A 25,261-nucleotide genomic window follows, 5' to 3' on the forward strand; every position below is an offset into this window, starting at 1 on the left:
AATATTTGGCATAGATAGTTTTATTATATAAACTAAAAATGCAAAGAAAAATGTTCTTTTACTCTTGCATTTTTATTAAAATATAAAACTGGTGTTGCAAAATCAAAAATCTGATTGAGGGTAGGTAAGAGTTCAGTCCCTTAAAATTGAAAATTGTTAAGATTTACCTCCCTTAGACCACATGAATTTTCTTTGCTATCATAAATGATAATGTTACATTGTACTAGGTTGGGAAATAGTGAAGGTTAGCTGAACAAATCACTGAAACAAATAAAAGAAAGCCCAATTTTGTTAACTGTAGCACTAGTATATTTTCAGCACATGCTTTGAGTCCTGTACACATTTTCAAAACCAAAAGAAGTGCAGTGTATTTCAGTTGATGCATTGGCACTTGTGAACAGGAGCTGTGACAAAAACAACAAAAACAATTTAGCTGAGTTTAAATCCCATTACAATATTTGGTTCTACTGGTCATATACCAGAAGAGCATATGGGGTGGCCTGCTGTCTGTCATTTGACATTCATCCATTCATAGGCACAAGTTTGCTATCACTACTCCCAAGAAACTCCTTGAAGGATTCTCATAACACTTTACACATATTCATCTCAAGGTCCTAAATGAAAGTGGTGCTGCTTAGGTATCAAATAGGGCCACCTCTGCAGCCATCTTGAAAATATTGACGTTGCTACTTATATTCAAAATGGATGGTCATATCAACATGGGATTTTCACTAGTTGGTCGTAAGTGAAAATGGTTCTGCTGAACAATCCAATATTGCTGCCACAGTGGCCATCTTGAAAATCTTATTATTGCTGCTCCTCTTGAATGGATGATTATATCAACATTGGGTTTTCATTAAAAGACTTTTTTTGATGAAAATCTTATTATTGCTGCTCCTCCTGAATGGATGATTATATCAACATTGGGTTTTCATTAAAAGACTTTTTTTGATGTATAGTTGGTCCTAAGTGAAAATGGTTCTGCTTGGACAACCGATTTAGCCATCATAGTGGACATCTCGAAAAACTTATTATCTCTACTTTTCTTTGAAAGAATGTGATATTGGCATGGGGTTAGCACCAGATGACATTTTATGATATTTACTTTGTCCTGAATGAAAATGCTGATTCCCAGACATCCGAAAAGGCCATCACAGCACTTTAATAGATAAATAAAAATTGTGGCATTCTGACATCCAATATGGCCACCACCGTGACCGTCTTGAAAATCTTATTGCTGCTCCACCAAGATGAAAGTCAGAACAACTTATGATGTCACAAGTCTTCCAGAAGTGTTTAGTTTGTTTTAATGCCAATATAGTTGATCTAACATCCAATATGGCTTCCACAATGGCTAATTTGAAAATCTTATCATTCAAGAACATGGTTTCAATACTCGACAGTTAATGAGAAGAAATGGTCTCATTCGAATTCCTGGAAATTCTTTTTCGGACAGTAGAGTGTCTATCACTTTGAGAGACTTTTGTATATATGGTAGGGACTGAAGAGTTAAGGCCAGATGTGTATAAATTTCCATTGATTTGGCAGTTCCCAATGATCTAGGACTCAAAGCTAGCTTTATGAAAGTTCTGCATCAAATGTAAGCAGATAACTAGAAAATGGCCAATGACACAGATGCCCTGACCAATATGCTACAGTTGAAGAAAGTTACATTAGTATGCATGGGAAACGTTTTTCAGACAGTGAAATATTTGTCAGGAATTGAACTTGATCTAGTTCTTCATAATACAAAGTTTGTCTCGAATCCAAGGCATTAAGCAGTAATGAAATTCACAAAGAATGAGTAGACATCATTAAATCTCTACAGTCCCTTCAAAAAATAGGGTGGAAGTACAAGAAAGGGTTAATTGAATTCGAACTTAATAGCAAGTGAGAATACCAAAAGAGTCCTTTAAAAATATTGAGCAAAAAAAATTCTTTATGTATTGTTATGACTGGCTGTTAAAATATGTAATAGAAAAATATGGAAGCAACAATAATAATCCTAAATGTACCATCACACATGGTGATATATTCAAAAATATAGAATGTTCTGATTGAATTCCAATAGTTTTGAATGTTCTGATGTACCAAAATGATGCAATCCAGAATGTCTTTGAATGGTTCACAATAATCCAAAATGGTGTGTTTGTCTAATAGTCCACGAACACTTTAATAATTCCAAAAAATATTTTAAATAAATAATTCCTCCTGAATTATATTGGACTTCAAAAACACAACTGCAAACTCTGATAGTGGATTCCAAGAGACTGACATAGAACAGAAATGAATTATTTATCAAACCGCTATTTATAAACATTTTCACTTGACCTGTAACATAATAAACTGTAATGATTTCCAATGGAAAAGCCAAATCTAACTATAAATGAGACTGACCTTGAACTCTTTCTATGTAAACATATTTACAACTTACAACCATGGACTAAAGAATACAATATAATTTGTTACATATATTTGATTTAATTTATATTTGATGTAATTTTCTTTACTAGGAATTTTATATTTTCCAGAAAGTTCAGTTTGACGGGAGTTTTAACTTAGATACCTAATAATAGAAACACTTGTTTCTATTTTTGACATAGTTCCTGGCTTTGATTGAGGGTCAAGTAAACAACTTTTTCTAGGAGTAAAATGATTGGTTCTTATCAAGGACATACAGGAGCTATGTGACTTTTACATGTAAACATGATCACATCATCCTCTATTTTGCAATAGAATACCTAATTGAGGAATACTTACTATAAATAGTGATGTTTAGAGAGAGATCTCTCTCAGAATCCAGGGCTTTTAAACACGTGATGTCAAGTTGTTTTCTTCTGTTGACCAGAAATGAACTTTTGAGTTTTGGAGTTATTAGTTAATTTTTCTCCAAATTATTTGGACTCTAAACGATTAATTAGTTTCTCTGGAAATATTATTGTATTCATACAGAATTCTTGAGCAAGGACATTTATTGAAAATTCTGTTTGGATTTCCAAGACTGGGGGATAAATTATTGTGTTTGTACAAGGAACTAGACGTCAACACAGTACAGGTTACAGCATATGTCATCGCCTTCCATCTTCAATTCTTCATCGGGACTCCAACTTGAAATCATTATAACATTTCAATATTAGGACTGCAAAAACATTATTCGTAGATTATTCTTGTATTAATTTTGGATTTGATTCTGGAAACCGTAAGTTCTCATATTTTTTCATTTTTACAGTATTTTTCCAGGGAAAGAAATTATTTGTTATATTTTCCAAAGCTTGTTGATTTCACTCTTTCTTGTTTTACTGTTTATTCAAGCCTAAACATGTAACAAATTTAAACAGTATACAAACTTGCTTGATAAATGTAACTCATTCAATTGAGATAAAAGGGTGTAAATTGAGTTTCGCTTTTAGATTGGTCTTCTTTAAGCTTTATGTATAACTTGGTTTCAACCCAAGAAGTCCTTCAAAAGTAACTGGAAATGAAACTCATGATATATGAATCAATCAGTTACTGTAATTACTAAAAATACAACCAAAAAAGACAACTTTTTAAAAATATCTGAACAAAATTTGACAGAAAGCATTATGACTTTTCAAATTTGTAGAACTGATTCTAATCCATCATCAAATATGGCTACCATTAATCAGAATTTTAAAAAATTCAAAGGGCTCAAAATACAATGAACAAAATTTGACAAAAACCATTTTGGTATAAAGGCCTTTAAATTTTTTTAAACAAATGATGCCTATAAACTATTAAATATGGCCACCATTACTAGAATATATTCTTGCATTAAGGTCTTTAAAAATTTGTATAAAAGTTGCCAATCTGCCATCCAATATGGCATCTCTAAAAACAGAAGAAAAAATGTTTAGTGACTTCTCAGACAGTGCTAAATGGAATTCAGAGAGCTGCTATCAAATATGGCTGCCATTGCTAAAAACTGAACAACTTTAAATGATTTTATTTACATGAATTTTTTACAAATAGAATTTAACAAGATTTCACAGCATCCTGGCATGAAGGTCTTTCAAGTTTGTACAGCTCATGATTCCATTATTATATACAGCATCTGTTAATAACAACTGTCAATGTCAGCAAGCATCATATTTGGGCCAGCATCCCTTGCATTTGGCTTTTGTACAGATGTCAGCCAGTGAGCTATCTTGGGCCCACTTGAGGCTTTTTTCCAGCTTTGTTGAAGTGCTTCAAGCACAATTTGGTCTGAAACCATCTGTTTTCATCCTTTTCTTTTTGAATGCTTTCGATTTTTTTTTAAAGGTGGATTCATTTTCTTGATGGGTGAGTCTCAGTGTGTGCATGTTTGCCAGTTATGAAGCTTTCTGATGATATCTCACTGGATTAAATCTTGGATTTAATGAAGTGCATTTTACGTATTGATGTTTAACCCTATATTTTAAGGATATTTCCTCTGCCTTTTAATTTACGTGTTTTAAAGAATTTTGAACACCATTACCTTCTATATATATTTCAACGGGTTTGAGTTTCTTAAGTATTTACCTCTACATTTTTTAACATTAATTAAATTCTGTATAGCCTTGATTGTGATGATATGCTTGCTGTTAAAGCCTATACATTCATTTCCTGGGGTAAAATCGGTTTATTTCCTAAACTATGATTCTTTTTTTAATTTTAGTTAATTTGGAACAGTTGTGTTTGTAACTTTATATTGGGTCAAATTTAGAATCTAATAATACTTTCTTGACCTCTTCATTTTAATTTACCTAACTTTGCTGAAACATTTGTCAAAAAAAAAAACAATTTGTTAAATATCTCACAAGATCTTGAATAATTACAGTACTTAGTAGTCTGTTATTTTTACCACAGATCTTAATTAGTACAAGCACTAATTTGTGCCAAGAAGAGTAGTCATCTTGTGGCATAGATATTGGGTCATAACCTAGCCTAATATGGTTTGAATGACTTTAACTACATTTTCAGTGTCACTAGTTGGTATTTTGTGCAAAGGTTCACTTGTGCATAAGTAAAAATGACCAAATTTGGTTATGATAACCCTAAACAGATTTCCAGTGTTACTAGTTTATATTTTCTGCAATGTTTCCCTTGAAACGCAAGGTACTTAGGAAACTATTTGTGGTGACAAATGATTTTTGCATGTTGATAATAGTGTACAGGAAATTTTTACTAGTTACAGTGAAACCTTTTTACAAAGGACTTGGGGCCACTTAAATTTGTTCTTTCTGGACAACTGTAGTTTATATAAAGATTTAAAAAAGACTTGTATAATGGTAAAATATGCAAGAAGGCTAATAATAAAATAAATTTAAATTAAAGTTGCCATGTGACCTTGAAATTTAATTCAGTCATCAGAATCTAACAAGATACTGGGACCCTTTAAAGCATCTAAATATACAAACAGGTTAGATTTGGTTTGCCTTTGAGATTTCTTGCTTACGTTCTAAGTAGGCCTCATTTACCCACCCAAGAATCCACTCTGCATATAGTTTGTCATCCAGTAACCTTCAAAAATTTGCTTATTCACAAAAAGCTAATCCAATATTTGTCACCCACTCCACCCTGGTGTCATCTCTGCATATCATGTTTGGTCCAATTTAGTTAAACCATATTGGAGTTATCTTGCTGACAAGCTGACGTCATTAACTTGTTTACTGTCTGATTCCTTCACAAAGTACAAAGTATCCATATATGACCTTGATATTAGGTCACAGTATCTAAATATCCAAGTACATGCAATACTGGTTTGGTCCAATAATTTTTTAGATGTCCTGCTTAGAAGGTCAGTGTATGTGACCAACCCCCACCCCAAAAATAAAATACTGGAATATCACTTTGACCTTGAAAGTTATGTCAAGATCACCACAAATTAAACTTATAATGCTTTCTTTCCCAGTATCTGCATATAAAATTTAATCTACTTCAGTTACACCAGATGGAAGATCTGCATATCAAATCTGATCCACTTCAGTCACACCATATGGAAGATCTGCATATGAAATTTGATCCACTTCATTTACACCATGGAAGATCTGGATATCAAATTTGAGCCACTTCAGTTACACCAGATGGAAGATCTGCATATCAAATCTGATCCACCTCAGTCACACCATATGGAAGATCTGCATATCAAATTTGATCAACTTCAGTCACACCATATGGAAGATCTGCATATCAAATTTGATCCACTTCATTTACACCATATGGAAGATCTGCATATCAAATTTGATCCACTTCATTCACACCATATGGAAGATCTGCATATCAAATTTGATCCACTTCATTCACACCATATGGAAGGTCTGCATATCAAATTTGATCCACTTCAGTTACACCATATGGAAGATCTGCATATCAAATCTGATCCACTTCAGTTACACCAGATGGAAGATCTGCATATGAAATTTGATCCACTTCAGACACCAGATGGAAGATCTGCATATCAAATTTGATTCACTTCATTCACACCATATGGAAGACCTCCATATCAAATTTGATCCACTTCAGTTACACCATATGGAAGATCTGCATATCAAATTTGATCCGCTTCATTCACACCATATGGAAGATCTGCATATCAAATCTGATCCACTTCAGTCACACCATATGGAAGATCTGCATATCAAATCTGATCCACTTCAGTTACACCATATGGAAGATCTGCATATGAAATTTGATCCACTTCAGTTACACCAGATGGAAGATCTGCATATCAAATTTGATCCACTTCAGTTACACCATATGGAAGATCTGCATATGAAATTTGATCCACTTCAGTTACACCAGATGGAAGATCTGCATATCAAATTTGATCCACTTCATTCATACCATATGGAAGATCTGCATATCAAATTTGATCCACTTCAGTCACACCATATGGAACATAAGTTAATATCCTTCATTTCACAAAGTATCACCCTTACAAAGAAGGTCAAAGAAGTGGACCCTCATTAGGTCTTGTGGGGTTCACTCAAGGTATCTAAATTTGGTTTGGCTCAATAGTTGTAGAGATTTTTTTGTCTACAAGGCTCCAACACATATTAAGAAAGTCAGTAATGAAACTTAAACACCATGCTCAAAGGAACTTTTTATTCCTGAATTGTACAACAGTAGGTATAAAATCTATAACTTAAAAACTAGTCTATTTCATGTTAGACATAGTTGAATGACATTGATGACAATGACATTACTAGTCTATTTCATGTTAGACATAGTTGTAATGACATTGATAATAATGACAATACATAACTAGTCTATTCGTGTTAGACATAGTTGTAATGATACTGATGATAATGATATTACATTACAATATTACATTACTAGTCTATTTCATGTTAGACACTGGTAATGACACTGATGATAATGATATATTACTAGTCTATTTCGTGTTAGACATAGTTGTAATGACACTGACAATAATGATATTATATTACTTATAGATTCTGGTCAGTACATGCAACAAAAAATTCTGTCACCCTCCAATAAAAAGGAAGCATGATACGTCAATGGAAGATTTTTATCATCCTTGATGATAGATTTCTCCAAACACTGACATGTTTTGGTTTCAAACTTATTTCTTTTTATTATACTTATCAATAGGGAGTTATAGAACAAAAAACAAAAATCCCTCCAAGGGTTTTATGAAACTTGGCATCACACCTGCAACCCATGCAGTGATATATCTCACACGACCACAGAAGAAACTTCCACACAAAACTCCTAAAATCTGATATCAAGTTTTTATATATATATATATATATATATATATATATATATATATATATATATATATATATATATATATATATATTCACATTTTAAATTTTCTAAGTGAAAACACAGATCTGCCATTGTATAATGTATTGGCAGATCTGGGTATTTGCAGTTTCCAAGAATTAATCAGTAAAACCAACAGAGACCCCGACTAGCCAGCATATTATGTGAGGACAGGTCATGGTCTATATTAATTGTAGATGGACCTGATTTGCATGTGACTATATGAAAGTTACTGTCTGCAGATTAAAAATGCACAAATACAATTCTGTTGTCATTCCTTATGTTATCACTGCTGATTGACAACACACAATACAATTCTGCTGCCATTCCTTATGTTATCACTGCAGATCAGCAGTGCACATTATAATTCTGTTGCCATTCTTTATGTTATCACTGCAGATCAGCAATGTACAGTATAATTCTGCTGCCGTTCCTTACGTTATCACTGCTGATTGACAACACAAAACAATTCTGCTGCCATTCCTTACATTATCACTGTAGCAAAAGTAAATTTAAAGAAAACGATAATATATTGAACTGAAAATGGTTAGAAACAAATGCTCTCAATAATTAATGCCTTTCATTTTCCTTTTGCATTCTATAATCTCAACCTTTCATTTTCTTTTGGGTCAGCAGTGATTCATCAGTAATTTCACTAGTTTAAAATCTCCTTAGATTTTCATGAAAATATAACAAGGCTCCCTTGAAGGAATTGATACTCTACTGACTAAAATATAAAAATCACATATGTTGAAAGAACATATTTGTTTGTAATAAAAAAAATCTTAGAATATTTTTGTAATAATTGAAACTTTGTTGACTCGATAATTATAAGAGAATAACATAAACTTTCCAGACTTTTTAAAATTTGATGCTGTTAAATTGCTTGTAAAATTCTGACCAGTGTAAATCACATTCAGTTTAATTACCCCATTAAAAAAAGCATGAAATTTGTGCAAAAATATTTTGAGGTGGAGGTGAACAAAAGAAAATGTATTTTTCTGTACAAAGTGCTGTTTGAAACCAAAGTGTCAGCATCTGGACAACTGTCAATGTCAAAGCTCGACTAGAAAGCAAAATGGCGATAATGTACTTCAATGACTTTTTAGCAGGCATCTATTAGCTGTAAAAAATGAAATATACATCAACAATTGCATAAAAATGTAATATTTATTTTAGTAAAGTTAAAAAAAGTCTAAATATGTTTCTAAAAATAATGTATATATGCACCTGCTTGACTAATGTTGGATTTATATTACCCGAAATGGTCATTTTATTGAAACAAAAATGATCCATAATTGTAGATTTACAGGTGATTAAGAAAGGTAAGGACATTTACATCTCATTGACATAGGCATAGACAGTCCTTGCCTGCGTAGTAATGAGTTTGTAGAATTGTTTTATATACAACAATAAGTACATACAAAAAAAGAAAGAAAAAATTGATGCAATAAACACACTATGGCCACATAGCAATGGCACATGAGAAAACTGAGATCAATCTTTGTGTAACATAGTGAAAGAAGCTGTGGTAAAATTGGTGAAATTAATGCATTTTCCTATGTATAAAATCCCAACATGATAGACCCTGATCTGTCACTGGTGCATAATGCATCTTCAGATCTGGGACTATGCAGTTTGGTAGGTCTAATATGTAGAACAAACAACAGACCCTGATATGCCACCAGAGGCACCAGCATCAGATCAGGGTCTATGTTATTTGCAGTTGGATCAAACATGCATGCAAGTATGTATGTTACAACAAAGGGCAATAACTATGATCTGCTAGAACATATTACAACAGCTTTTAAGGGTTTTAAGTTGCTTGCAGCCAAATTGGACTTACACATAAATATATATGTTAGAACAAACATCACTGACCCTGATCTGCTAGAACATGATACAAAGGCAGATAAGAGATCCATGTTGTTTGCCATTGGAAACATTGTAAACAAGTAAATATAGAATATTATTTTTAAAGTTATGATGATGTCAAGGAATGTGTGTTTTTAAGGGTATAAATGAAATTTTTTCAAAGTTCAAAGGACGTTTCTTTTAAAATCCATTTCACAAATCTGGATCTTACTTAGAGTTCCTTTGGGGAGGGGAAGACAATGACCTAATAAACAATTAAACAATAAAAATTTATTGCGAATTTTATGTTTTGAGTTGATTCATTCCATTTTTATGTATTTTGTTTGTGTAAATTAATGACTGGACTAGAAAACAGGATTTCTAGAAATAGAAAAATAGGTACAGGATGTTTATAATGATATTATTGTTAATTAATTAATGTTATTAATGATAATAATTATAACAAAACTTGCTACATGTACTTATCAATTTAAAACTAAAAGACACTGAAAATAATATGGGATAAAGGTTAAGAAATTATCATGTACTTAAAAACATAATGCAAGTCTAAAGTGCAGCAAGATTTAAATATGTAAATTTATATTTTGAAAATGAAGGTGATACAAATAGAAAACTAGTGAATTAAGTCACAAAATAAGTTTTTTTCCACTCAAAATCAATGCACAACTGAACTGTTATTATATTTTAGACAAATGCAAGTTCAAATTTTGTCAAGTTTACAAATGTTACTGATGCATTCAAACCATAGCACCAACTTGTATGAACAATGCTAAATACATTTTTATTTCTAACAGCTTTCTAAAATGCCAGAACAATAGTTTTTCAAATTAATTTAATTGCTCCAAAATAGGTTATTGTGACCTATATTTCACACTCCATTTAGCTTAGTTTTGCAGTCACTTCTGCACAAAGAGTTGCATAAATGATCTGAACATGTGTCATGAACAGCACAAATTGTTTTGCAGAAAACAATTTTTTACAATAAGATCATACTGTCATTGTTTTGACAAAAACTTTGCAATTAGGTCACATTGTTACTTAAGGTTTTTCCCAATATTATGGTTCTGAAACTTGTGTGTGAAGCACAATCCATTCAGTGAGGAGTCACATGTTAGCATGATGGATTAGTGACCAAATGGGTGTAGGTTCAAATCCTACCATTAATCAGTCCAAGTTGGCTACCATGGTGTGTCCTTCGGCAAAGCAATTTATTCCATTTGTCTCTGCACTGAATATCCTACTTGTGTTGCTGTGCTGTACAACAGCAAACATCATTCATCCAAGTTATTAAGTATTGGTTGCTCGAACACAATATTTTAAATGCATGTATGTTTTCTTGAGAATCTCGAAAGCTGTTAATATTTTCACATTGAATGTTTCAGCTGTTTGTTTTCAGTAGCTTTCTTGCAGAGAAATAAAACAGTCAATTACATCAAAACCTGCAAGGCATAAAGTATGAGACAATCCTTTACGAAGACTTTCATACACGTCAAATGTGTGAGATAATCCTCTAAAACTCCTACAAGTCAAAAAGAATACATGTCAAAAGTGTGCAGTAATCCTTAGCTTAGAGGCTGCTTACGAGTCAAAAGCAGACAGGTGACCATATATCAAATGTGGTTAAAATCAAATTAGTACAATGAACCCCAGAAACAATGATATTGTTTAATATTAAATATTAACAAATTTGAATACTATTTCAAAACAAAATACTAAAATTCTGCACAATTTTAATTCAAGGTGATCAAAGAAAGCATGCCAATACATTTTTTAAAAAGGAAACAGGTGCATCAACCACCTGATTTAAGTTGTGTAAAACTAGCAAGTTAAGCATCATGACTATTGTCCATAATGATTTTTCAACATTGGGATAATCCTAAAGTCTTACCACCTCATATTTATAAACAACTGTGGATGTTTTTTAATTAAAAGCTTATCCTGAAAATCAAATTTGGCTGAAATTAGATATTATGCTATTAATAGGAACTCTGTTAAAATGTAGAGGAATGGTATGTAATTTTCTCATGTATACATACCCTGTCTCTCCCCACATCCCACCTCTACCCCAGTCATGAAAATGAGTCTTGAGTAAAAATAAATTGCACAGCTCTTCCAAATATAGTGATAGTATAATAACATGCATATCTTCTGATGATGAATCAAATAAGTTTTACAGTGATCCATAAAAAAACTTGTTGTGTTGACAAAACTCTTATCATACACTGCATTTAGTTGCAAGACAAAAAGGGCAATCATTCTTTACAGGAGAAAAGTGATCTATCTGTCAAAATGCTCAACTTTAATTGGTGGCCATAACATTCATGAAGTTTCATGGTGATATATTACAAATTACAAGACTAGTTGCGTTCACAAGATTTTGTCATTCTCTGTATTCAGCGAAAAGTAAAAACAGAAAAGCAATAACTCTTTTGACGAGAGTAATGGCACACAATATATCTGTATTGAACAATCCTCTAATATAGACCCTAATAGAACATCTTCTTTCAGACCTCAAAATCAACATGATTCTTTCTTGCCCAAAGTGTGTCATGCACAAACTTTGGAAAATTATATGGTCAAGAACTTACAATTTTGTGCAGAATCCATTTTTCTTCTTTCAGTCAGTGACCTTGACCTTTGATCCCAACATCAAATGGTGTTTTTTATTTTAAGTGCATGTCAACTTTAAATTCTTGTTCAGATATGTGGTGTGCAAGTAATAGTGTGCAGAAATTAAATTTCTAAGTCATACTGATTTCAGCATTTGACCTTTTTACCCAAAAGCAATAGGCTTCTTCTTAACTGCAAAGTGAAAGCCATACTGAACAATGGAAGAGATGGATGGATAGATGTATGGAATGGTAAAGTCATAATATGCACTCTACTTTATGATATGCATACAAGTTGCAAAAACAAAGTGATTTATTGATAGGTTCATCTTCAGATAATGACTATATGATTTACCAACTTTTATGCTAATCCCCTAGAAATTGGGGATTAACTGCATTTACAAGATTATGTGACAGACAAACAGATAGAAGGACAAATAAATTGACAGACACAAGCAATTCTATATACCCTCAATGCGGGAATATGAAAAATCTGTTTCATCAATTATGTCTAAATTTTTCCATTGAAAATATGCATCAGTTGCAAATAAATACAATCTCACCATTCAACATGACTGGCATTTGGATGACTTTGGGTCTCTGTTGGTATTTGGATAATTTTGGGCCTCTGTTGTCTTTTGCATGACTTTGGGCCTCTGTATTAGCTTTATATCTCAACTAACTAAAATAATCATCTGCGGTTTTTGACAAAATCAGAACTTTTAGACAAGAATACAGTCAGAAATAAATAACTGTTACTTAATTTTTGTTGTGCTAGATATTACTGGTTCTATTAAAATCAGAGGCAAAAACCTTGTATCATATTGGATATGTTTTAAACAGTGGCATCCAGTTTAAAACAAATTTTCACCTGTAATTTGACTATTTTAGTATTTTGCATATTCATGACGCAGAATGGTGAAATTGAAAGTACAGCATTAAGTAAAAGGATAAAAATGTTGACAAACTGGAATTAAAGAACAATATATTATTAATGCATGAGTGGGTTTTGGTATCTTCTTCAGAAATATAACTTTGATCTTTCTGAGAAGTTTCCATTGCCATAAATATGAAAACTGCTAAGACTTGTATTTAAAAAAATCCATTAATAAGTGATATCCCCTTGTACAGATTTATGTCCGGTTCAAATATTTGAATTTTTTTTTTGTCATTAGCATATCAACAGGGAACATACAAAATATTCTAAAATAGGAAATAACAAGAGGCAGTGAGTTGTTACATGAACAGCAGCATCATAACTAGAATGTTTATTTTTTTTGTCATTGACAAAATAAATATGACATGTCATCCAATCCAAAAATTATGGATGTCGTCGTTTCCATGTAAAAGCGAAGTCATAGTCTCATTCATCCAATAGTGCCATTTATAAAATATTTGCATTACTCTTGTAAAAGAACTTGACTTTAATGGAATTTCATCACAGTTCAATGTCATTTATCTGGACTCCCCAGGCAACAAATTTTGTCTGGAAGTAATTTAAATTATTTTACAAGTTTCACAATAATAATAATAATAATACCAGTAATAATAATAATAATAATAATAATAAAGAACAAACTTATAGGTTCAGGAGACAATCCATTTGTCTGGATGAAAAGTCCAGATTCCATATTTATCCAATGATAAGCCACAGCCTTGCGAGAGACCTATCCTTACTTTCAAAAATATTTGGCATAGTAAAGAAAGCCATGTGAAATTATAAGTCCACTCCCCCACTTTTCAATTACCAGAGGTAACCTGCACTTTTTTGAGCAGATATCAGAAAATATTCAACAAGTGAAGTGGAAACATGTGAGGCAGGGCCACAAGCACTCTCAGTTCATGTGTGAAATATTTTCTAATATCTACTCAAGATAAATACTGATTTTCTTTTAACAACATATTTCATAGAAGAAAATGTTTTTAATTATTGTTTTCTTGTTCTGTTCCACAGTGGTTAACAACTCGAGAGAAGCTGTAAAACATCAATAAAAGAAGATCCAAAATTTTATATGACTTGAATTTTTTAGGGGATCCAATTATTGATTGTTTTTATATGAAAAATGAAGCAAATAGTTGTTTTTTGGTGCAGTTCCAGCATATAATGATGCCATGAACATTGTTGGGATGGTCAAAGAATTACGATAGTTGTGTGCCTACAGTAATGGTGGAAAAATTACAATAGTTGAGTGCCTACAGTAATGGTGGAAGAATTATGACAGTTGAGTGCCTACAGTAACAGTGGAAGAATTATGACAGTTGTGTGCCTACAGTAATGGTGGAAAAATTACAATAGTTGAGTGCCTACAGTAATGGTGGAAGAATTATGACAGTTGAGTGCCTACAGTAACAGTGGAAGAATTATGATAGTTGTGTGCCTACAGTAATGGTGGAAGAATTTCAATAGTCAAGTGCCTACAGTACTCAACCTATTTAAGATTAAAAATATGCATAATGATTTCAGTTTACCTGTTAGAGTCTTGCACATTTATTTTCTTTTTTCTGCAATCAAATTTGAATGTGGTCTTGACAAGTTGTAGTCTAGTTAAGTAAGGGATGCTTCACAAATATTTTAGTGGTTGCTTAATCTTGGTTTGCAACTAACTCTTGAAGCTGTGGTGGCTTTGGTTAGCATGCCAGACTCATGGGTGCAGGTTCAAATCCTACCAACAGAAGGGCCTTGGTCAGCTACTGTGGTGTGTCCTGGGCAAGACATTTAACTTCAACTGCCTTGGCACTATATAACCTACTTGTTTTGGTCTGCTGTAGAGCACCAAACAAAATCAATTAACTCTCATCCATTTCCAATTTATAAATTTAACTGTTACTTAATAAAGAGTTTTGCCTTAAAGAGAGTGAGTGAGTGTGTGTGTACTATTAGAGCTCATCTCACAGCAAACGTTACCTCAATTTGTCTTGTCTCAAGTCATGAAAGAAAGCACATCGGGGGATTATGATGTATTTCAACAACAGATGACAATGAAGTAATAACAAATAGACAAAATGACAATCCACATGACTCATGCAAAATTTAAAAAAGCTAAGACAAGAAATCTATTTTGGGGGGTTTGTGATTTACTTTAAGCATCTTTTGACAGATAACCCCTCACTGCTTCACTACACTAATAAAACTATAAACTTGTTTTATTTATGGTCTGCTCATTATTTTGTATTGAGAGAAAGAGAGAAATGCAAAAAAGAAGAAAAATGAATTAAATATAAAATAAATCTTTATCCAAGGGCAAATTTATTTCCTAAATGCAACAAGAAAGTAGTCCCACAGGTGATATCGCCACAGTGGTGATAACAATTTTATCAACACTATGTCATTAAACATTTGATATCCTGTGACAAATTACACTGTGGGCTATGGGCATATCACAGGAAAAATACAAGAATTAGTGTATGATTAATTGAAATTTTACTGTAATTTGTCCATGTTCATGTCAATGTATAAAATGCAACAGTAATATAAATGGCAGTCAGGAAAATGAGAGACTAGACTGTATTAACTGTTTGCAGCAGGTTAATACGAATAATATTAATAAAAATAATAACTATCATCATCTAACTGAACAGCACTAACAAGTATCACATACTATTGAGCTTTTTTTATATTTCCCTACAAGCAGACAAAGAAAACATGGCTATCAAAAAGGTGGTGGAACATAATATCGAAGTAAGTGTATTAACAGTATAATTTTTTTGTCCTAGATAACATGCCATTTCAACATCACTTTTGTAATAATTCACATCTTTATTTCACAAACACAATCATAGCACCAAGATTCTTCGCTGTCAGCCAACCAAAATTCTTTCTGTATCATGAACACTGGTATCGATATTCTCTCTCAGTCCTGACAACCTGAATTGTGAATTTCATCATGTGCTGCCTATTAAAGGTCAAAGTTCAAGGACACTCAAACAGTGACTACGAGGCCACTGGTGATGCACTAGAATTTCCATTATCCAAACTATTTTCAGTGTTGTCATATGACATGTCCATACTGGTGTCAGAAGTGGGATCTATGCTATCACTGAAATTGGCATCGCTATGGTTACTGGTTTCATCATCCATTTCCGTCTCTCTTTCCTCTTCCTCATCTTCTCTATCAAAGATATGGTTTCCATTTCCAATATGATTGGCCATGCCAGTGGTTTTGGGACTTTCTTTACCTGACAGCTCAGAGGCATCTGCTGTATTGGAGGAGGAGGGAGATAACAGACGAGAAATGTCTAGATTTGAGCTCCTTGAACCACCCTCTGAAAGAGAATGTAAATGTGTGTTTCAATATTTTACAGATATTATTTAATAGCACATTAACTAACAAAATCAAATTATTGAGATTACTGATGACCTGGAGGGTTCAGGTAATACTAGATTGAACAGAATCAATGGGATGAACATAAGCAACAGAGGACAGCGTGCAATTGGGTCTCAGTGGTCAAATTCCTTCAAGCCAAAATTACAAAGCCTAAGAGGGGAGGTTAGGTAAAAGAGTTGTCTATGGCAATATTATCATGTATCAATTCAGCCCAAGTATAACACTCTAGCAATATTAGCATGTATCAGTTCAACCCAAGTACAACGGAACTGGTAACTGCTTCGTCAAAATGAAGTTCACACTTAATCATGCTTTGCACAAATCAATGGGAATTGCATCCATACCTTTTGTATGACTTTTTTTTACCAGACCTTTCACCTACTCAATTAAAAGAATAAATAATATCTATTTCATCATCATTATCAAGATAAAGTTGCACTGTATGATTGCTGGTGTTGTAATTCCAACCAATAACCTATTATGATTAAATTACATGAGTGGAATCATTGCCATGATTGTCGCACTTGCCTGTATTACTGTCATCATAATTTCAACAAGTCTCCTTGGTTTTTGATGAAAGTATTTTACAAGAACTGATTATTTGAGAAAAAAAATATTTAAAACGATATCAGTCTCAAGTGTTGAAAATTGCCATGTTTCCACTTGATTAATCACTTTTGAATATTCCCATCATTGTAGGAAATACTCTTGAAAGAACAGCATATGAGAAAAATGATACTTAAACCCAAACACTTGTAACCTGCAGCTTACTGAACTGATAAAATGGAATCATCCTCATTAATGGAATCATCCTTTTTAATGACAGAGAATTCACTTTTGTTTGCTAGGGAGAATAGGTTGTTGATTTTGTGGATGCTACATTCCACATTTTAAAATACCAAATGTTCAAATTTCTTTAAGTAATAAACAGGATTCTTCAGTCAAAGCACATTCATAATTTCAAGAACCGATGAAAATGTCATTTTTGGCAAAAAAGGTACACCCATACTGACAATACAAAAAAGAGAATGTAAGTATTAATCTTAATTAGAAATTTGCAGAAATAGTTAGTCTTGTCTACTATACCACTGTATGAAACTCATATGTAGGTAACTGTGACCTTTTATAGTATTCAGCATTACTTTTAAAAATTAATGAACAAATAAGTTTTAAGAGTGTGTGTATAACAATTTCAGAGATATGTAGCTAAAGTCAAGAAGTCAGTACCAAAAGCAACAACAATAACAATGCCATACATAAGTAATACATAAATATTTATCGACATATCTTAATATCTGAATCACCATCTGATCCGAATTGAACCTATGATGGCAACTAAATCCCACTAACTGCCTGCAAACTAAATGTCCATCATTCTAAGTAGTTCAGATAAATGTAATGTTGCTATACCTATCTCTTGCCTATGCAGATGAAACCAAACCAACATACCTGCTGAATTAATGAGGCCTTCAACATATGTTGTTCCCGAATCACCATACCACACCCTTCTTATGTCCTGTCTTCGTGACTTCATTAAGGATTTGTACTCGGATATTCTCAGCTTTTTGCCATCCACAATGCATGTTCTCTTGGGGCGCGGTCTATAATACATAATTAAGAAAATTACTTAAACAATATGTAATACAATTAAACAGTAACAGAAGTGTAAGACTTTTGTTTTTGTTCGATTTTACCCATGCCGGCATTCAATAGTATCTAGGAAATAAAATCAACAAGATCTCTAGCTTAAAAAATTGTTTCATGCTTGCTGAAGTCTTTATTTTATAGACAAGATTTTCATGCACTGCTTCAGCTGAAGGCTTTATTTTATACGTGAGATTTTCATGCACTGCTTCAGCTGAAGGCTTTATTTTATACACGAGATTTTCATGCACTGCTTCAGCTGAAGGCTTTATTTTATACATGAGATTTTCATGAACTGCTTCAGCTGAAGGCTTTATTTTATACGTGAGATTTTCATGCACTGCTTCAGCTGAAGGCTTTATTTTATACGTGAGATTTTCATGCACTGCTTCAGCTGAAGGCTTTATTTTATACGTGAGATTTTCATGCACTGCTTCAGCTGAAGGCTTTATTTTATACATGAGATTTTCATGAACTGCTTCAGCTGAAGGCTTTATTTTATACATGAGATTTTCATGAACTGCTTCAGCTGAAGGTTTTATTTTATACATGAGATTTTCATACACAGCTTCAGCTGAAGGATATGTCTTATACACAATAGTTTTATGCACTGGTGATGGATGGATGGATGGATGGATGGATAGATGGATGGATGGATGCATGGATGCATGGATGGATGGATGCATGGATGGATGGATGGATGGATGCATGCATGGATGGATGGATGGATGCATGCATGCATGCATGCATGCATGTATGTATGTATTTTAATCACTTTGACTTCAAACTGCTGACAGTGAACAATTGAATCAAGCCCAAAAAACTAAACTGTCTTTATATTAACCATGTCAATAGAGTATGAAGTGAGATAAATATATATTGTTACATCTGGTCTTGAACCTACAACTAACAAATGCAAAGTGAGTGCTTTTACCACTTGAAATAACAAAGTTGATGTTTGAAAACAGTTCCTGTGACACTTTAGGAAATGTCAAGCCTTGTTGAACTTATATCACAGAGACTTACTAAGATGAAATTTACAATTTCTATGTACTAAATATGACAGATCCTAAGATCTTACCATGCCACCAAATAGGACAATTTAAACCAAGCAGAAACCATCTAGGGTTGTCAATTTGGCTAGTGTTAGGAGTAGAATGCCCAGATAATATTTAGGAAGTCTCAGGTTCCACTCCCAATTTGGTTGTACACTGTACTCCCCTATGACACCAAGAAGTAGGTTAAAGTAACATATGGTTGTACACTGTACTCCCCTATGACACCAAGAAGTAGGTTAAAGTAACATATGGTTGTACACTGTTCTCCCCTATGACACCAAGAAGTAGGTTAAAGTAACATATGGTTGTACACTGTGCTCCCCTATGACACCAAAAAGTAGGTTACACTGACCTATATCTATAGTCTGGATGCTTTTCCATGTGCAGCTTGCTGAGTCGGGACTGTTCCTCATAGTAAGGTTGCTTTTCTGCATTCGTCATGGCCTTCCACTTGGCACCTGCAAAAAAAAATTGTTTTAGTAGTTATACATTGCTGATATAGTGATATAGCACCTTGATTTTATTTTTGTACAAAAGCTTTAACTAAATCTGTTAAAAAAATCACTGATAGTGTTGGTGCAGTCAGAAAAGTTACCACTATTTCTCACTTTCCCACTCATTTTGGGATTGACAGAAAGAAAATTTAGAATTTTTCATCTTGATTCAAAAAAGTCTCTTTACAAACAAAAGATGTACACGAAAAATTCAAATGCTGAAAATAATTATAGAAATTACCCAATATTTTGCTTATGTTGGAGTTATGCATATCTGGGCAGGCTTTGAGAATTTTTCGTCTCTCCTCACGTGCCCAGACCATGAAGGCATTCATGGGCCTCTTGACATGTGGTCTGTTTGGATCTGGCTTGTCTTTCTGGGAACGGATGATTTTGGCCCCAAACATTTTGCCTGAAAAAAATATAAAATGTCCATTAGCAAAAAGTATTACCAGTATTAAAGGTAAAGAAGCAAAATTATAAAGATTTTAAATTGAAATGGCACTGAAAACTTATACCCTAAATAGTCTTTAACTTCAGACAAAATTTCCAGAATAAGGTTTGTTTTATTTGTGGTTCAAGTAAAACCCCATATACTTTCTTAAGCTATTTTTCTTATGCTATTCAGGGCTCTTAATAGTGAATTTCTGCTTCTAGTTTTTGAATTTCTCGTGTCAAGTTTTCAAAAATAGCATTCCATATACTGGATTCTCAGTTTTCAAACTTACATCTGCACCTTTCCACACAATGAAATAAGATCCTGGACTTGAATTTTTAAAATTACATCTGTACTTTTCCACACAGTGAATTAAAGCCCTGGACTTGCATTTTCAAAATTATATCTGTACTTTTCCACATACTGAAACAAGGCCCAGGACTTGCATTTTCAAAATGACAGCTGTACTTTTCCACATACTTAAGAAGACCCTGGACTTCAATAAAGTGCAATTATGCATTCCCTTCTGAGTCCTTTATAAACATGCTTCACTACATATGCATAAAACCAAAGTGACAAATTGTCAAGACATTTGAAATGTAGAGTAAATCCTCCCTGTATCTGTTGTGACCAAAAGATTATATTATTTTAAGGAGCTGGCCAGTAAACTTTGGATTTGCATTAAAATATGCCTAATGTCATGCAAACAGGGTCAGTCTGCAAAGGATGCCAGGTTATAAAGCATTGGTTCAGAACAGGATCAGTCTGCAAAGGATGCCAGGTTATAAAGCATTGGTTCAGAAAAGTTTCACTGGAACCAATATTCTCAATTTAAGGATCATGACTTGTGGAATGTTCAAGTATTTAACTTTTGAGATTTTTAAATAGCTAACAACACAAGCAATCCAAATTCACTTAAAATGTATAGGTGAAAGCATGCATTTGTATATGGTACATAAACAGCTATCCCAAAGTAAGAATTATAACAATGACAAGTGCTACTGAAACACCTATCCAAAAGTAAGAGTTATAACACAGACAAGTGCTACTTAAACATCTATCCCTAAGAGTTATAACACAGACAGGTGTCATTTAAACATCTATCCGTAAGTATGAACTATTGACAAACAAGTGCTACTTAAATATCTATCCCTAAGTAAGAGTTATAACACAGACAAGTGCTACTAAAACATATATCCCTTATAACACAGACAAGTGCCACTTATATATCCCTACATATGAATTATAACAGACAAGTGCTACTTAAAAATCTTTCCCAAAGCATCAATCATTAGACAGACAAGTGTCACTTAAACATCTGTCCCTCAGTAAAAGTTATAACACATACAAGTGCTACATAAACATCTATTTCTAAGTATGATTCATTAGACAGACAAGTGCTGCTTAAACATCTGTCCCTAAGTATGAAACATTAGACAGACAAGTACAACTTAAATATGCCCCTAAGTTAAGTGTTATAACACAGACAATTGCCACTTAAGTATCTATTCCTAAGTATGATTCATTAGACAGACAAGTGTTACCTAAACATCTATTCCCCAGTAAGAGTAATTATGCAGACAAGTATGCACAGGATGAGGACCACAGACCCATCCTATAAAATACTTCGTGCTGGTGGGTGATTTTTTCCCTCATTATGACACACTTATTGAGCCTCACACTGGTTCACAACACATATTTTGCAGTCAATGTACAACAGGTTATATGTCAATACAGGTTTCTGATGGTCACATACAATTTTTATTGACTTTATCATTGTCTTTCACAGTAATGTTATTGTGATTTTTGAAGTTGTATAAGATTTTCCTTCACAAATTATTAAATAAGAGAGAGAAATGACAACCATGTCATTTTACATTAAATTTCTCCACGAGTTCAGTGCCACCTGGGTAAAAAGCGATATCATATCAATGATGTCATAATGTAATGATCAGAAAATGCAATAAGCACTGACTTGACAAAAGCAGACTACCTTAAATGGACACTGATTGCATTAGAGTTTGTTGATCCTGTATTCCTGGTAGTAGGGTGTCTTGGTTTTGTTTGGATTTGTGCATTACAACACAGCAACCTATGTACGTTATTTAGTGCCAAGGCAATTTTTGTAAATTGCCTTACCTGTTGACACAATATGGCAGCTAATGGTAAGATTCAAACCTGCATACTTTGGGTCATGAGTCTGGCACCCTATCCACTGAGCCACCACAGCTCCCTGATACAGTAGAACCTGTCTTGAAAGACCACCCCTTCTGCTAAAACATAATGGTCTCTCAAGACAGGTGGTCTCTCATAGCAGTGGTCTCTCAAGACAGGTTTTACTGTAATAAGGTGATAACATATCCTGCTTTCCTGATATTAGGGTGACAACATATCCTGCTTTCCTGATATTAGGGTGAACACATATCCTGCTTTCCTGATATTAGGGTGACAACATATGCTGCTTTCCTGATATTAGGGTGACAACATATGCTGCTTTCCTGATATTAGGGTGACAACATATCCTGCTTCCCTGATATTAGTGCAACAACATATCCTGCTTTCCTGATATTAAGGTGACAGCTTATCCTGCTTTCCTGATATAAGGGTGATAACATATCCTGCTTTCCTGATATTAGGGTGACAACATATCCCACTTTCCTGATATTAGGGTGACAACATATCCTGCTTTCCTGATAACAGAGTGACATAGATTTTTGTATTCCTCAAATCATGCAAAGCATACCAGCCTATTTCAAATAAAGAATCACTATAACTTCAGTCAAAAACCTTATTTTGTGTATTAAAAATTGAAGTTTGCAACTAAACTGATCTTAAGTTATCCCTGGAAGCCTACAATTCAACAGATATTAAGTTTTCATCAAATTAAAGAAATATTCACACATCATAAGAACCAACCTTTCTGTGAAACAAATCTGAAGGCTGCACACTATTAAACATCATCAAATTTGGATCTAAATTACCCTGTCATGTGAAAAGTTCTGGCACAAGCACTTAAAATATCAGTGAAATTAAGAGTCTTTAATCACTTTCGGCAACTAAAAGACTTCATTAGACTAGCTCATTATTGGCGTGAGAACAAGGCCAAATTTTTCTCCATTCTGATAGCACATTTAGATAAACAGTCATCATTATTGGGAAGTTGAAAGGCATCATAATTAAGGAACTAATGGTTTGATGTCGATTTACGATAATCAGTTGAATTGTAAGATCTCCCTTTAATTTACACAACACAACTGTTACAAATGATGCAGCCCCATCAAGTAGGTGGATCATTACCCTGCTGAGATCAAAGAATGTTATTTGGTGAACAATAAAATGCTTACTTGCAAGGCTTTTTCAAATTTAGCTTGTATAATAAGTAGGTAATTATGACCTAATCCCCTCTTTCCTCATGCCTTGATTAGTAAAATCCTTTGGGATAAAATCTCCATGTTTTTTCTGTAGATGTCATATCTCTTCATGTGAGCCACATAAATTCATTATACTGTATATACTAAATTTTAAGACGAGTCCAACTGCAAATTGCACAGACCCAGATCTACCGTCATGTAACACGCTGGCAGATCTGGGTCTGTACAGTTTGTTAGGAGTAATCAGTAGATCCAACAACACAGACCTTAATCTGTAAGTGCATTATATTATGGCAGATCAGGATCTATGTTGCTTGCAGCTGGACTCGACTTATAAGCAAGTACATACTATACAGTATATACCAGTATATTATGTTCATTCAACCACAAACAGCACTGACAAAGATTCACTGTCACATGTCAGGGTCTAAGCTATCTGCTTGAAATCATCAGAACAGTGTAGCTCATTATCAGGGATAGAAAATTCACTTGCCAATTTAAAATGGGATGTGAAAATTTCTGGTGGTTGAGTGAATTTTCCAATTGCTTGCCCAAGTACTGAATCTCTTCAATGAAAAGGATGATCAGCTGGCAATATCGTTAACCTTGTTCACTGAATGTACATACCGAAGTTTGATTTCCTTTTGTTTTGATTAAGTTCTTACAAGTGTTTCTTCAACAGTAATAAACTTTCAACAATAGGAGAGCAGACTTGTCTCAATTTATAATAGATTACAGTAGGTGTTAGAATGGTCTGAGAATAAGTTACTGTAAACAACCCTATACACAATAAAATGTAAGTCATTAGCATCATCAGTTCTTATAATTCTATAACAACTGGTTGTATAGGAATTTATCATGGGGAATAAGTCTTTTTAGCACTTGCCTGATTGGACAAGTGGACTTTGGTCATCTTTCATCCCCTGCTTATATGGGTATTATGTAAGGATGGAATATATTGGGTATTTTAGTATATGGATTGAACTAACTTCAGAGTGTTTTTAAAAAAAATCTGATTGGTTACATTGTGACACTGCAAAGCAAAGACTTAGTCTTACTATTTTGGACTAAGTCTTAGTCATCAAGATGTTCATGATGCCTTTATAAATGCATCAAACAACTTATTCATTGAGATCAAGGTGCACTTGATTATAAAACTCTACAGAAGTGAGTGTTCTCACAGCGATATGTTGATATTGATCAAACATACCATCATAAAACATGTAATGTGCTTACATCAGGAGCAATACATGCTGACAAGTGCATAAAATTTAATTGCTTTGTGCAATTTTATAAAAATGTATCAAATCAGTTGAATGAAATTACAACCTTCTTTATGCATTCTTGATCAATCTGTTGGCACAAAATATGAAAATCTGCTGCTGTATCAAGCTGTTATAGATGGTAATAAATATGCTTCACTTTAATTACTTTTAAAATAAGATGGCTAGCCCTATTATATTGTGGAGTTAGAAATCGCTTCCACTTTTAGTAACTTCAGCTGAACCTGATGTTGTATTGGCATCTTGCATATGAATGTGAAAGGTGTTCATGCTAGGCCTACCCATCCACTTGGTCTGATACGGTCAGGCAGTTTAGGAAAGCCATTCTATGATATTTTAATAACAGTAGTCATACCCAATGGGAGATGAGCATCATTAATAGTTTTCACCTGG

The 25,261-nt window shown here is 33.4% G+C and overlaps 1 protein-coding gene across 8 annotated transcripts in view; it reads right to left on the bottom strand.

Annotated features, from left to right (window-relative positions):
* Positions 1-7,072: 7,072 nt before the first annotated feature.
* The window catches only part of LOC149785081 (uncharacterized), a 303,926-nt gene continuing 285,737 nt past the window's right edge, over positions 7,073-25,261 (bottom strand). For all 8 annotated transcript variants that reach the window (XM_089978816.1, XM_089978819.1, XM_089978817.1 and 5 more), the window contains 4 exons: positions 20,020-20,190; positions 19,637-19,742; positions 18,032-18,183; positions 7,073-16,520 (listed from right to left, as the gene is read on the bottom strand). In XM_089978816.1, the coding sequence (XP_089834942.1) occupies positions 16,189-16,520; positions 18,032-18,183; positions 19,637-19,742; positions 20,020-20,190 (761 nt within the window). In that variant the 3' untranslated portion in view covers positions 7,073-16,188. The remainder of the gene's footprint in view (positions 16,521-18,031; positions 18,184-19,636; positions 19,743-20,019; positions 20,191-25,261) is intronic.

Source organism: Sinohyriopsis cumingii, chromosome 13 (assembly GCF_028554795.1).
Source record: "Sinohyriopsis cumingii isolate HCF-2022 chromosome 13, ASM2855479v2, whole genome shotgun sequence".
NCBI classification, from domain to species: Eukaryota; Metazoa; Mollusca; class Bivalvia; order Unionida; family Unionidae; genus Sinohyriopsis; species Sinohyriopsis cumingii.